The 16,332-nt window shown below is 39.2% G+C and overlaps 1 protein-coding gene across 1 annotated transcript in view; it reads right to left on the minus strand.

The window, feature by feature from the left end:
* The window catches only part of BEAN1 (brain expressed associated with NEDD4 1), a 155,768-nt gene that overhangs the window by 126,720 nt on the left and 12,716 nt on the right, over positions 1 to 16,332 (minus strand). The window contains exon 2 of the mRNA XM_053715879.1: positions 4,728 to 4,895. Coding sequence (XP_053571854.1) covers positions 4,728 to 4,895 — 168 coding nt within the window. The remainder of the gene's footprint in view (positions 1 to 4,727; positions 4,896 to 16,332) is intronic.

The following is a 16,332-nucleotide window of genomic DNA, read 5'->3' on the forward strand; positions in this document are numbered from 1 at the left end:
TGAGCAGGCGGACAGACATCGCCGGAAATCAACCCGATCGAGTATGATCGGGTTGATTGACACCCCCTGCTGGCGGCCTATTGGCCGCAAGTCTGCAGGGGGCGGCGTTGCACCAGCAACTCTTGTGAGCTGCTGGTGCAATGCTAAATACGGTGAGCGTATTGCTCGCCGTATTCAGCGGGGTCTGTCGGACCTGATCCGCACAGACCTTGATAAATAGAGTGGGAAAACTATAGAGGTGTATAGTGATAGAGTGTGCCAATAGAATCAAAATCCCAATTTAAATTATAATTGAGCAAAACAGCTATTAGATCGCTATAACAAACAAATGTATAAATGGTAACAAACACAATAAAAAATCAAAATTAAATGATAAAAAATAAATAATTAAATAATTAGAAAAGCAGGCCTTAGCTAAACCTTGCTATGATGGCACTCACAGTGTATATCTATATATAAAAGAAAAAAAGTTTATCATGCTTATCGTAGAGAGTCCAAAAAGATGATTGTGAGCGATGTTGCAAAAGGTGAATGAAGACTCCGGTGCAATGGTGATGGATTAATGCAATAGGCTGCTGGTCTTGAAACTGCGTGATCAGTCAGTATATCTAAAAAGTGAACAAGGAAAGATAGCGCCTCATAGTGCAGATAAATTACATAAACTGAGATCACAGGAACAACAAACAGTTGAAAGTATACTCACAAGAGTACTGGCACTCTTATATAAAGAAGTGCGAATGGGCAGACTGACATTCAGCAGCAGTCAGTAGGCTGAAACAGGTGTCATCCAAAACGTCAAGGGCACAGCCGTGGACTCTCCTCCACAACAGCCAGAGGATCTTCTGGATCAGCACTGTGTTTTAAAAGTGCAACTCCCACTGCGTGCAGTTTCCACTGTATGTTGGCGATTAACAGCGATATCCGTATAAAAAAGGCTGTGGTTTAAAATAACCCCATGAATAAACAATAGTGTATATTATGATAAAAAGCCAAATAACAAAGCTTGATAATAAGAACAATGAACAATTTATTAAATGAGCTTAAACGCGTTTCTCGGCCGCAAGCTCCTGGCCGTTTCATCAGATTAATTACACTTGTGGATTTGAGACGCATTTAAAAAGCGTGCCATAGAATTTCATTGGTCAAATCAGAACGAATCATAGCTTAGATTACATCGTGAACAAGCTTTGAGACATGGATATATCGCTGTTGAAAACATTCAATAAAATCTGAGTAAAACAAATGACATTTTTTGTAAGCTAATAGTTACACTGTTAATGAAAAGGATAGGTAAGCAAATTAAAATAACGCATATTAAAATAACACTTAGATACATTTGATCAGTGCAAGACTGGTAACCCTTGAAACACATTTATAAATGCAATTCTAGTTGGGAAAACCCATCGTATGTGAAAATGTGTATCTACAACTAATGTGTGTATTTATTACGTACTATCCTATGTTCAGAAGCATCTATATATTATATAAACATCTATATATTAGCCTATGTTCATTAGTTTACGATCTTTACATTTTATATAGATGTTTCTGAACATAGGATAGTACGTAATAAATACACACATTAGTTGTAGATACACATTTTCACATACGATGGGTTTTACCAACTAGAATTGCATTTATAAATGTGTTTCAAGGGTTACCAGTCTTGCACTGATCAAATGTATCTAAGTGTTATTTTAATATGCGTTATTTTAATTTGCTTACCTATCCTTTACATTAACAGTGTAACTATTAGCTTACAAAAAATGTAATTTGTTTTACTCAGATTTTATTGAATGTTTTCAACAGCGATATATCCATGTCTCAAAGCTTGTTCACGATGTAATCTAAGCTATGATTCGTTCTGATTTGACCAATGAAATTCTATGGCACGCTTTTTAAATGTGTCTCAAATCCACAAGTGTAATTAATTAATCTGATGAAACGGCCAGGAGCTTGCGGCCGAGAAACGCGTCTAAGCTCATTTAATAAATTGTTCATTGTTCTTATTATCAAGCTTTGTTATTTGGCATTTTATCCTAACATACCCTATTGTTTATTCATGGGGTTATTTTAAACCACAGACTTTTTTATACGGATATCGCTGTTAATCGTCAACATACAGTGGAAGCTGCACGCAGTGGGAGTTGCACTTTTAAAACACAGTGCCGATCCAGAAGATCCTCTGGCTGTTGCGGAGGAGAGTCCACGGCTGTGCTCTTGACGTTTTGGATGACACCTGTTTCAGCCTACTAACTGCTGCTGAATGTCAGTCTGCCCATTCGCACTTCTTTATATAAGAGTGGCAGTACTCTTGTGAGTATACTTTCAACTGTTTGTTGTTCCTGTGATCTCAGTATGAGGCGCTGTCTTTCCTTGTTCACTTGATAAATAGAGGCCTATGTCTCAATGCATTGCAAAAATGGAGCACAAAGAAGAGAGAGGCAGTCAAGGAGGCCAAATCACTACTATTTACGTGTATTACTGCTAACCAAACAGATAAAATAATTGGATTTATGTGTAGCAGACTTTGGCGGTGCTGTACCACTTTAACCCCGTAGTGACCAGACCATTTTTCAATTTTTTTACTGTTAGGGACCAGGGCTATTTTTACATTTCTGTGGTATTTGTGTTTAGCTGTAGTTTTCCTCTTACTCGTTTACTGTACCCACACATATTATATACCCTTTTTCTCGCCATTAAATGGACTTTCTAAAGATACCATTATTTTCATCATATCTTATTATGTACTATAAAAAAATGATAAAATATGATGAAAAAATGGAAAAAACACACTTTTTCTAACTTTGACACCCAAAATCTGTTAATCATCTACGACCACTAAAAAACACCCATACTAAATAGTTTCTAAATTTTGTCCTGACTTTAGAAATACCCAATGTTTACATGTTTTTTGTTTTTTTTTTGCAAGTTATAGCCTGGGCAATAAATACAAGTAGCACTTTGCAATTTCCAAAGCATTTTTTTTCTCAAAATTAGCGATAGTTACATTGTAACACTGATATCTGTCAGGAATCCCTGAATAACCCTTCACATGTTTATATTTTTTTTTAGTAGACAACCCAAAGTATTGATCTAGGCCCATTTTGGTATATTTCATGCCACCATTTCACTGCCAAATACGATTAAATAAAAAAAATCTTTTTCACAAACTTTTTCACAAACTTTAGGTTTCTCACTGAAATTATTTACAAACAGCTTGTGCAATTATGTCACAAATGGTTGTAAATGCTTTTCTTCGATCCCCTTTGTTCAGAAATAGCAGACATATATGGCTTTGACATTGCTTTTTGGTAATTAGAAGGCCGCTAATTGCTGCTGCGCGCCACACTTGTATTATGCCCAGCAGTGAAGGGGTTAATTAGGTAGCTTGTAGGGTTAATTTTAGCTTTAGTATATAGATCAGCCTCCCACCTGACACATCCCACCCCTGATCCCTCCCTAACCCCTCCCAAACAGCTCTCTTCCCTCCCCCACCCCACAATTGTCATCCGCATCTTAAGTACTGGCAGAAAGTCTGCCAGTACTAAAATAAAAGCCTTTAAATATATATATATATATTCTGCAGTGTAGGATCCCCCTTAGCCCCCAACCTCCCTGAACCTCCCCATACAGCTCTCTAACCCACCCCCCTCTACCTACTTGCCACCATCTTGGGTACTGGCAGCTGTCTGCCAGTTCCCACTTTGTTACACATTTTGGTCAGTTTTATTTTATTTTTAAAACACCCTTTTCCATAGTGTAGCTGCCCCCCACTGTCATATGATACACACATGGGTGCTTTGCAGGGATAGGCAAGGTGTCCGTACACGGACACTGGTGTCCGTGAGTGGCTCTTGCAGTGTCCGCCACCCATTTTGCTGCAGTAAGGGAGGAATAAGACAGATGAATGCTAGTCCTGACTTCTCCTTGACACACACAGCGCCACTTTTCGCAGGGTTGGGGCCACACCCATGTGATGCCGCTTAGTACCGGGAAAATGACTCTGAGTGAGACTGAGAGAGAGAGGGAAGATTCAAGAAGCAAGCTGCCACTGTGTCCCTGGAGCTTTATATGCAAAGGTAAAGCCCTTTAACCAGCACCTGAGGTTTATTATAAGTAGTATTTAATTAGAAAGAAAAGATATACTAAGGTTGTTATTCACAACCTTAGTATACCTTTTCTTTCTGATTAAATAATACGAAAGGGAGAATATGTTGTGTGAATAAAGTTAGTGGCTTGTCAAGAGACTGCTGACGATATTGGGTTTTAAGTTATGGAAAAAAATAAAGTCTCAGTGAAATACTGGATGTGTATCTGCATCTGTATAATAAGACCCAGCACTATACAAAGACACAGAAGTGACACTGGCACATGGGTATAGCCAGAGGAGGACTGGTTATAGGATCAGTGGTATCTGTATCAGTATAATAACATTCAGCACTATATAAGTATGTTTTTAATTTGAAATGTATCTTGGTGTCCTTCACTAAGGTCTTTACTTTGGAAAATGTCCGCCACAGCCTTGGTTCGTGCCTATCCCTGGTGCTTTGCATGACATCATCAATGACATCACTGATTACATCACACATTATATTGTTGATGACATCTTCAATGACATCACTAGTGACACCACCTATAACATCATCAATAGCCTCAGTAGTGACATAATCCATGGCATCATCATACAGATAAAAAAATTATATATATTTTAAAAAATCAATTACATCACCTGTGACATCACCTATGACATGATCAATGGCATCAATAGTAACAATCTTTAAAACCATCCTAAATAAATACATTATATTTTCTATTTCATTAATGACATCACTAGTAACATAATCTATATCATCAACAATGCCATCAGTAGTGACATAACCCACAACATCATCCTACACAAAGAAATTATAATTTCTAAATCATCAATTACATCACTAGTGACATCAATGACATCTGTAACAAAAATGTTAATAGTTTAATTTGATCAATTAACAAAAATGGGTGAACAGCAGAAAAATCTAAATCAAATCAATATTAGCAGGGTTTTTTTGGCATTCAAAACAGAATCTATTCTTCTAGGTACACTTGCGCACAGTATTTCAAGGAATGCAGCAGGTAGGCTGTTACAAACATCCACCTAGATTACGAGTTTTGCGTTAGAGGCTGTGCGGTGCTAACGAGCAGTTTTCTCTCACTGATCACTTACCTACAGCGCTGGTATTACAAGTTTTTACAAACCCGTTGTTAAAAGACAAGAAGTGAGCGTTGAGCAAAATTTTGCTCATTACCGCACTCCAATACCAGCGCTGCTTAAGTCAGCGGTGAGCTGGTCGTACGTGCTTCTGCACGATTTCCCCATAGGAATCAACGGGGAGAGCCGGCTGAGAAAAAGTCTAACACCTGCAAAAAAGCAGCCCCATTGATTCCTATGGGGAAATAAAACGTATGTCTACACCTAGCATGAACCCCGAGTCTAAACACCCCTAATCTTACACTTATTAACCCTAATCTGTCACCCCCGACATCGCAACACCTACATTATAATTATTAACCCCTAATCTGCCGCTCTGGACACCGCCGCCACCTACATTATACTTATGAAACCCTAATCTGCCGCCCCCAACATCGCTGCCACCTACCTACACTTATTAACCCCTAATCTGCCGCCCCCAACGTCGCCACCACTATAATAAACATATTAACCCCTAAACTGCCGCACTCCCGCCTCGCAAATATTAGTTAAATATTATTAACCCCTAATCTGCCGGCCCTATTATCACCGCCACCTACCTACATTTATTACCCCCTAATCTGCCGACCCCAACGTGGCCGCCACTAAATTAAAGTTATTAACCCCTAAACCTAAGTCTAACCCTAAACCTAACACCCACTAACTTAAATATAATTTAAATAAATCTAAATAAATATTCCTATCATTAACTAAATTATTCCTATTTAAAACTAAATACTTACCTGTAAAATAAACCCTAAGCTAGCTACAATATAACTAATAGTTACATTGTAGCTAGCTTAGGATTTATTTTTATTTTACAGGCAAGTTTGTATTTATTTTAACTAGGTAGAATAGTTATTAAATAGTTATTAACTATTTAATAACTACCTAGCTAAAATAAATACAAATTTTCCTGTAAAATAAAACCTAACCTAATAGATATATGAAACTAGAAGCGCTTGTCTCAACCAAATTATGAATAGTTAAAAAGGAGGAATCAATAAATTTCCAGTAATCTTAATAATAGTACACACTTATGAACTAATCAATTGATCAATGTTCTTACTGATATAAATGTCTGTAATGTCCATAAGCTTTGATGTTATAAAGTGTAGCAAATGTCCTCCAGCGTTACACACTTTGTATCAGTCACCTTTCAAACTGCTGCTCACAGGGGGTTGGCTGTTTGTCCGGCAGCCGGGTAGAATAATCCAAAGTAGAAAAGATCTGGAGCGCAAAAAGAAAAGGGAACTGCAATAGTGTGAGATCCAACAACACTTTTTATTAGCACGCAATTAAAATCTACTCACAAAATTTCCAAATAAGTCAAGCACATAGCATCAAACATGAAGAGTATTCCGGTGCTTCTCTCACGGCTGTATCCTTGCAAGACTCGGCGTGTGACGTCACCACCCGATCTACTGCCGCGAGATTTCAAACACACCTCTCTACTTCGTCAACTGTCAAACAGTTCAGATTCAAGCATTCGGCGCCTCAACGCGTTTCCCCGCCCCTTCTGGCGGCTTTCTCAAGAGTACCAACTGCTTACAAAAGGCTCCTATTTGTACTGATGCGATACTAGTGCCCCCTGCTAGTATCTGTACCAATCACAGGATCCAGCGCAAACACAGCCCGAAACCTAACCTAAGTTACACTAACACCTAACACTACACTATAATTAAATAAATTACATAAATTAAAAACAATTAAATAAATTAAATTAGCTAAATTACAAAAACAAACAAACATTAAAGGATTCCAAAACTTTACATTAATTTACAATCAATAACATGTATATTTCATCACCTACCTAATTTCACAGTTCAACGATCTTTAGAAACGCTATAAAATGAAATAATATTTTTTGCAGATGACGTCATTATTGCCAACCCTCTAATATGGGCTGTGCACGACCAAACCCAATTTCCAATAGTATTCTTATTTTGTGCATATCATTATGTGACGATGTTGTCACCATGCGCATGCGCGTTGCAATCCGTTGACTCGCATCCCTGATATCGCACTTACACATACAGTGGAAAGACACACATGCGCTTTTGAAGGTTGACTGTTATTAGCAAATTATGTTTTTCAACTTTAGATACGTATTTGTGTATGCAGTAGTGTAGGCTTAGGATAAATTCAAATATCAATTTAGTAAATTTATACCTGACATATTTTCAAATTAGGTGCTAAGTTTAAAATAAAGTAAGGTATATAATATATCTTTTCTACTGAAATAAATATGTGTTTCATTCATAATTTTTCATAATGTGCTATAAATAAAGAATAAATGCTCGTTGTTGGGGAGATTCTCGCAGTGCAGCGCTCAGCTCTTACCTGCTATGTTCAGCGTATTCATCTGCTCTGTCTGATTTTGATACGCCGGGTCTGCCTGCCTGCTGTGAGTGACGTAGAGTATGACGTGCCGGGATATTGTGCATGCGCATAGCCTCAAAAAATCACCATTTTGATAACCTGGGTTATCGTTCAGGATTTGAGGTTAGAAAACAATAGCTGTTGGTGGGTTTGGAAATATATCTATTTTTGATATAAGATTACTAATGAACGGTAATACTTTGACAAACAATGCTAATGACATAACTATTTGAAATAAATCGATATTTTGATTGAAGATAAGTTTTTTTCTGGGTTTAGTGTCCCTTTAAATTACAGAAAATAATAAACACATTACAGAAATTGAAACTAATTACACCTTATCTAATAGCCCTATTAAAATAAAAAAGCCCCCCCAAAATAAAAAAAAAACCTAGCCTAAACTAAACTAAACTACCAATAGCCCTAAAAGGACCTTTTGCGGGGCATTGCCCCAAAGTAATCAGCTCTTTTACCTGTAAAAAAAATACAAACACCCCCCCAACAGTAAAACCCACCACCCACACAACCAATCCCCCAAATAAAATACTATCTAAAAAAACCTAAGCTCCCCATTGCCCTGAAAAGGGCATTTGGATGGGTATTGCCCTTAAAAGGGCAGTTAGCTCCTTTGCAAGCCCAAACCCCTAATCTAAAAAATAAAACCCACCCAATACACCCTTAAAATAACCTAACACTAACCCCCTGAAGATCGACTTACCGGAGACGTCTTCATCCAAGCCGGGCGAAGTGGTCCTCCAGACGGGCAGAAGTCTTCATCCAAGCCGGGCTGAAGTGGTCCTCCAGATGGGCAGAAGTCTTCATCCAGACGGCATCTTCTATCTTCATCCATCCGGTGCGGAGCGGGTCCATCTTCAAGACATCCGACGCGGAGCATCCTCTTCATCCGACAACTAACACAGAATGAAGGTACCTTTAAGTGATGTCATCCAAGATGGCGTCCCTTAGATTCCGATTGGCTGATAGAATTCTAGTTTTAATCAGCCAATAGGATTGAGCTCGCATTCTATTGGCTGATTGGATCAGCCAATAGGATTGAACTTCAATCCTATTGGCTGATTGCATCAGTCAGTAGGATTTTTTTCTACCTTAATTCCGATTGGCTGATAGAATTCTATCAGCCAATCGGAATCTAAGGGACTCCATCTTGGATTTTTAGGTTAGGGACTTTGAGCGGCAAAAGAGCTAACTGCTCTTTTAAAGGCAATGCCAATCCAAATGCCCTTTTCGGGGCAATGGGGAGCTTAGTTTTTTTTTAGATAGTATTTTATTTGGGGGATTGGTTGTGTGGGTGGTGGGTTTTACTGTTGGGGGGTTGTTTGCATTATTTTTTACAGGTAAAAGAGCTGATTACTTTGGGGCAATGCCCCGCAAAAGGCCCTTTTAAGGGCTATTGGTAGTTTAGTTTAGGCTAGGGTTTTTTTTATTTTGGGGGGGCTTTTTTATTTTAATAGGGCTATTAGATTAGGTGTAATTAGTTTAAATATCTGTAATTTGTTTATTATTTTCTGTAATTTAGTGGGTTTTTTTGTACTTTAGATAATTTAATTTAGCTAATTGTATGTAATTTATTTAATTGTATTTAATTTAGTTAATGTATTTAACTATAGTGTAGTGTTAGGTGTAATTGTAACTTAGGTTAGGTTTTATTTTACAGGTACTTTTGTATTTATTTTAGCTAGTTAGTTAGTAAATAGTTAAAGTGAAGGTAAAGTAAAATGTACTGTATTAAAAAAATGAATATCTCAAGGCAAAATAATAGTACTTTCATTCATCATTATTTTTATATCTCAATATTACCTTAGATATCTTAGATTATTAGCATCGATCCGGCTCCCAGTAAATCAACCCGTTATATTTATTTTTTTTCTAAACAACGATCACGTTGTTTAAAGAGCCAATTGATTCTTCGGCCGTTAGGCGGCCGTCATTTGACGTCAGCATGGTTTTGGTAAGTATGCGCATGCGTAGCATTTTGTAGTTCTTTGCGGCCAAGCGAGCGCATCCACGTTTCGCGCATGCGCACTAAGAAATTTATTTGCCAAGCACAGTGAAAGCCCATCGCAACACGAAAGGCAACAAAAGGGAAACAATTGTATAGTTGAGACTGTGGTAATGATGCGCATGCGCGGTGAGTAGATGCTCGATGTGCACGAGCTTGGATGACACATATAGAGCGGGTGGGAACGCTCTATACGTCACTGTCTCTGAAATCCGGAAAAGCTAGATGGGAGGAGATTATAAAGGCAACGGTAACTAACATTTACTATTAAAAGTATATAAATCAAAAATGTTTTATTAAAAAAAAACCTAGCGACTGGATTGGAGACTATAAAAGGATTATAAATATTAATTTGCATACTATAAAATTTACCTTCACTTTAATAACTATTTAATAACTATTCTACCTAGTTAAAATAAATACAAACTTGCCTGTAAACTAAAAATAAATCCTAAGCTAGCTACAATGTAACTATTAGTTATATTGTAGCTAGCTTAGGGTTTATTTCACAGGTAAGTATTTAGTTTTAAATAGGAATAGTTTAGTTAATGATAGGAATTTTTAGTTAGATTTCTTTTAATTATATTTAAGTTAGGGGGTGTTAGGGTTAGGGTTAGACTTAGAGTTAGGGGTTAATAACTTTAATATAGTGGCAGCGACGTTGGGGGCGGCAGTTTAGGGGTTAATAAATGTAGGCAGGTGGCAGCTTTGTTAGGGATGGCAGATTAGGGGTTAATAATATTTAACTAGTGTTTGCGAGGCGGGAGTGCGGCGGTTTAGGGGTTAATATATTTATTATAGTGGCGGCGATGTCCGGTTCAGCAGATTAGGGGTTAAAATTTTTCTTTTACTGTTTGCGATGTGGGAGGGCCTCAGTTTAGGGGTTAATATGTAGTTTATGGGTGTTAGTGTACTTTTTAGCACTTTAGTTAAGAGTTTTATGCTACGGCTTTGTAGTGTAAAACTCTTAACCACTGACTTTAAAATGCGGTACCAGTCTTGACAGGAGAGGGTCTACCACTCACTTTTTGGCAGACTCGTAATACCGGCGCTATGCAAGTCCCATTGAAAAAAGAGGATACGCAATTTATGTAAGTGGATTTACGGTATTGCCAAGTCTGGCCAAAACAGTGAGCGGTACACCTGTACCTGCAAGACTCGTAATACCAGTGGGCGTTAAAAAGCAGCGTTAGGACCGGCTAATGCTGTTTTTTAAGCCTATATATATATACATCTTCTTCCACCGACGACTTCCCGACGAATGACGGTTCCTTTAAGTGATGTCATCCAAGATGGCGTCCCTCAAATTCCAATTGGCTGATAGGATTCTATCAGGCAATCGAAATTAAGGTAGGAAAAATCTGATTGGCTGATTGAATCAGCCAATCAGATTGAAGTTCAATCCAATTGGCTGATCCAATCAGCCAATCAGATTGAGCTTGCATTCTATTGGCTGATTGGAACAGCCAATAGAATGCGAGCTCAATCTGATTGGCTGATTAAATCAGCCAATCATATTTTTCCTACCTTAATTCCGATTGGCTGATAGAGTCCTATCAGCCAATCGGAATTTGAGGGACGCCATCTTGGATGACGTCACTAAAAGGAACCGTCATTCGTCGGGAAATCATCGGTGGAAGAAGATGGCTCCGCGTCGGCTCGTCTGAAGATGGCTCCGCTCCGGATGGATGAAGATTGAAGACGCCGCCTGGATGATGACTTCATTCGGATGGAAGACTTCTTCAGCGCCCCTTGGATGATGACTTCAATCGGATGGAAGACTTCTTCAGCGCCCCTTGGATGATGACTTCAATTGGATGGAAGACTTCTTCAGCGCCCCTTGGATGATGACTTCGGCCTCTTGCGAATGTCCTCTTCTGTTCCATCGGTGGTCGGCTGGCTGAAGACGGCTAAAGGTAGGATGATCTTCAGGGAGGTAGTGTTAGGTTTATTTAAGGGGGGTTTAGGTTAGAGTAGGGGTGTGTGGGTGGTGGGTTTTAATGTTGGGGTGTTTGTATTTTTTTTTTACAGGCAAAAGAGCTGAATACTTTGGGGCATGCCCCACAAAAGGCCCTTTTAAGGGCTGGTAAGGTAATAGAGCTGTTAACTTTCGTAATTTAGAATAGGGTAGGGCATTTTTTTATTTTGGGGGGCTTTGTTATTTTATTAGGGGGCTTAGATTAGGTGTAAGTAGCTTAAAATTGTTGTAATCTTTTTTAAATGTTTGTAACTTTTTATTTTTTATTTTTTGTAACAGTTTTTTTTATTTTTTGTACTTTAGTTAGTTTATTTAATTGTATTTAATTGAAGTTACTTGTAGCTAATTTATTTAATTAATTTAATGATAGTGTAGTGTTAGGTTTAAGTGTAACTTAGGTTAGGATTTATTTTACAGGTAATTTGTATTTCTTTTAGCTAGGTAGTTATTAAATAGTTAATAACTATTTAATAACTATTCTAACTAGCTAATATAAATACAAAGTTACCTGTAAAATAAATATAAATCCTAAAATAGCTACAATGTAATTATTAATTACATTGTAGCTATCTTAGGGTTTATTTTACAGGTAAGTATTTAGTTTAAATAGGAATAATTTAGTTAATGATAGTGTAGTGTTAGGTGTAATTGTAACTTAGGTTAGGATTTATTTTACAGGTAAATTTGTCTTTATTTTAACTAGGTAGCTATTAAATAGTTAATAACTATTTAATAGCTATTGTACCTAGTTAAAATAAATTGAAATTTGCCTGTAAAATAAAAATAAATCCTAAAATAGCTACAATATAATTATTAGTAATATTGTAGCTATATTAGGGTTTATTTTAAAGGTAAGTATTTAGTTTTAAACAGGATTAATTTAGTTAATAAGAGTTATAATATTTATATGTATATAATTAATATTTAAGTTAGGGGGGTGTTAGGGTTAGGGTTAGACTTAGGTTTAGGGGTTAATAATTTTATTTTAGTGGCGGCGGTGTAGGGGGGCAGGATAGGGGTTAATAAATTTATTATAGGTGGCGACGGTGTAGGGGGGCAGATTAGGGGTTAATAAGTAATACATTTATTATAGTTGCGGCGGGATCTAGGAGCGGCGGTTTAGGGGTTAATAACTTTATTTAGTTGCGGGGGACTCCGGGGGCGCCGGTATAAGGGGTAGAACAGTATAGTATAGTGTGAGTGCTTAGTGACAGCTTATCAATAAAGCTGTAGAAAAGCCGAAGAGCAGCGAGATCGCATGAGTGATAACTATCACAGTCCGCTGCTCATCGCCCCGTACTTGGTGCGCGGCTTTTTGACAGCTTTTTTGATAACTTTGGCGAGATTATTCAGGTCCGCGGCGGCGATGGTAGGCGAGCTTAGGCGGGCGTATTGAGCCGGCGAAGGCAGGTAAGTAGACACGTTGATAACTAGGCCTCATTGTCTCAAAATAACTATTCTGGATGGCACCCTTGGTTCAGGGTTGATCAATTTTAAGTCAGCACCCCTGACTGTGGGAGTCCTTCATACCGAACAGCTGCAGTTTGAGGTAATTCATTCCCCAGCACAGCCTGTCATCCTTGGTCTTCCTTGACTTTGTATACACAATCCACAGTTCGACTGGGCTGAAGGACAACTGGCCTCCTGGGGTACCTCCTGTTTCCATAACTGCCTTGCTAAAGTCACTCCTCTACTCCGTATCCCCATAGCCAGTATACAGACTCCTCCAAACCTTCACTCAGTATATACAGACTTCGCAGATGTGTTTGAGAAAAAGGCAGCCAATGTGCTACCACCCCACCATCCTTATGACTGCCAAATTGACCTATTTCCCGGAGCCCCACTTCCTAAAGGGAGGACGTATCCACTCTCCAAAGCTGAAACCAAATCTATGGAGAAGTATATCCAAGAGAATCTAGCTAAAGGCTTCATTCGCCCTTCCTCCTCTCCTGCTGGGGCCGGCTTCTTCTTCGTCATTAAGAAGGATGGTGGGCTCAGACCCTACATTGACTACAGTGCCTTGAACAATATAACTATCAATAACCGCTATCCCATTCCTTTGATCACCGAGCTCTATGACTCATTCCAGAATGCTCACTTCTTCACTGAGTTGGACTACAATCTGATCCGTATCTTCCCAGGCCACGAATGGAAGACCGCCTTCATCACAAGATTAGGGCATTACGAATACCTCGTAATGCCCTTTGGGCTGTGTAACGCCCCTGCAGTCTTCCAGGCATTTGTCAGCAATGTCTTCTGTGACCTCCTCAATCGCACTGTCATCGTCTACCTTGATGATATCCTTATCTTTGCTTCCACTCAGGAAAAGCATCATAAGTACATGGGACAGGTACTTCAATGTGTCAGGGACAATTCTTTAGTAGCCAAACTAGAAAAATGTGAGTTTGACCAAGTTCAGATCCAGTTCCTTGGCTATGTCATCTTGAAAGAAGATTTTGCCATGGATCCTGCTAAACTCACCGCAGTTTTAGAGTGGCCCCAACTTACTTCATTAAAGGAATTGCAGAGATTCTTGGGGTTCTCCAATTATTACCGCAAGTTCACTTTTCCCAAACAGTCTCTTCACAAAATGGAACAAAGACTGTATACATTGGCCCCCTGAGGCCATATATGCCTTTACTCGTCTTAAAAAGGTTTTTTTGTTCTGCTCCTGTGCTCTGCCATCCTGATCCTGACCTACAGTTCACTTTAGAGGTTGATACATCCGAGATAGGGTCTGGAGCAGTTCTAACACAGAGGGATCCTTTAACCTCCATGTTGCACCCTGTAGCCTTTTTTTCCAAACGCTTTACTCATTGCAGAGAGGAATTACGATGTGGGTAATCGTGAACTCTTAGCCATTAAGATCTCCTTGACCGAATGGCATCATTGGTTGGAAGGCACCGCTAATCCCATTCAGATTCTAACCGACCACAAGAATCTGACTTACCTAGAGACTGCTCATCGACTCAATCCTCGACAGGCCAGGTGGGCCTTGTTCTTTTCCCATTTTAACTTTGTGGTCTCTTATCTTCCTGGGACCAAAAACAAGAAGGCGGATTCCCTTTCCCGTCAGTTTCCTCACTCAAGTGATTCCTCTGAAGCTCCTATTGAAGATATCATACCTACCTTCTGTGTGGTTGCTCAATTGAATACCACCCTTCTTCAAAGACTGCAACATGCCCAGTCTAATAAACCTCCTGAAGCCCCCGTGGCTTCCTATATTTTTTTTGTACCTCTGAACATACGCACTCCCGTACTGTCCTGGCCTCATGACAGTAAACTGCCAGGACATCCTGGTATGACAAGGACTTTTAAGCGTCTTTCCCAACATGTATGGTGGCCTACTATGAAGGCTGATGCTCAGGATTGTGTAAAAGCCTGTACAACTTGTGGTGCCAATAAAACTCCCCTATCCTTGACTCCTGGCTTGCTCCAACCATTGTCCATTCCCAAACAACCATGGACACACATAACAATGGATTTCATTGTGGACCTTCCTCCTTCTGACCACCATACAGTTATCTGGGTTGTGGTGGATCGCTTTTCCAGACTGGCTCATTTTGTACCCCTAACAAAACTGCCGTCTACCCAAGAATTATCGTCTCTTTTCCTTATGCATGTGGTATGACTTCATGGCATTCCATGTGAATTCCTGTGATTGGAACCACTGTTTCCTTGTCTTCTGGCTACCACCCTCAGGCCAATAGTCTAACTGAGAGAGTAAACCAGGATCTTGAGGCTTATCTTAGAGCCTTTGTCAACGCTCTCCATACCAACTGGTCCGAGATGTTACCCCTAGCGGAGCTGGCAAGAAACACTCATTGGCACTCTTCTCTTCGATGTTCTCCATTTCAAGCCGCAGCAGGGTATCAACCTCATGTATTCCCTCTTTCTGCTTAGTCCACTGGGGTTCCTGCTGCAGACCGACATGTTACTGAACTCACCACTCATTGGCATTGTATTCACTCTCAGCTACGTTCAGCTGATTCTAGCTGTTGCTAGGGGCACAGCACCGTCTGCTCGTTGCCTGGGGGGAGTCGGCTCCTCTCTGCGTGCGGCGGTGACGTCATCGCCACGCGCTTTCTCCTTCAGAAGCCGGTCTGGATCTCCTGTGGCGCGAATCCTGCGCCTATGTAAGTAACTTCAGTCCTACCTATCACTGCCAAAGTATAGGTGTTACTTACTGTTCTCCTGGGTGTTATTGATTCGTATGCTGGATTGTTATTTTGTTGCTAATCCCTACTTGTCTGACCACTCTGCCTCTTTAACCCTTAACTGCTGGATTGATACTGCTGCTGAACTATGCTTGTCTGACCACTCTGCCTCTTTAACCCTTAAAGGGACACTGAACCCAATTTTTTTCTTTTGTGATTCAGATAGAGCATGCAATTTTAAGCAACTTTCTAATTTACTCCTATTATCAATTTTTCTTCGTTCTCCTGCTATCTTTATTTGCAATAAAAGCCATCTAAGCTTTTTTGGGTTAAGAACTCTGGACAGCACTTTTTGATTGGTGGATTGATTTTTTTCCACCAATCAGCAAGGACAACCCAGGTTGTTCACCAAAATGGGCCGGCATCTAAACTTAGATTTTTGCATTTCAAATAAAGATACCAAGAGAATAAAGAAAATTTTATAATAGGAGTAAATTAGAAAGTTGCTTAAAAATCCATGCTCTATCTGAATCACAAAAGAAACATTTTGGGTTCAGTGTCC

Source organism: Bombina bombina, chromosome 1 (genome assembly GCF_027579735.1).
Source record: "Bombina bombina isolate aBomBom1 chromosome 1, aBomBom1.pri, whole genome shotgun sequence".
In the NCBI taxonomy this organism is placed as follows: Eukaryota; Metazoa; Chordata; class Amphibia; order Anura; family Bombinatoridae; genus Bombina; species Bombina bombina.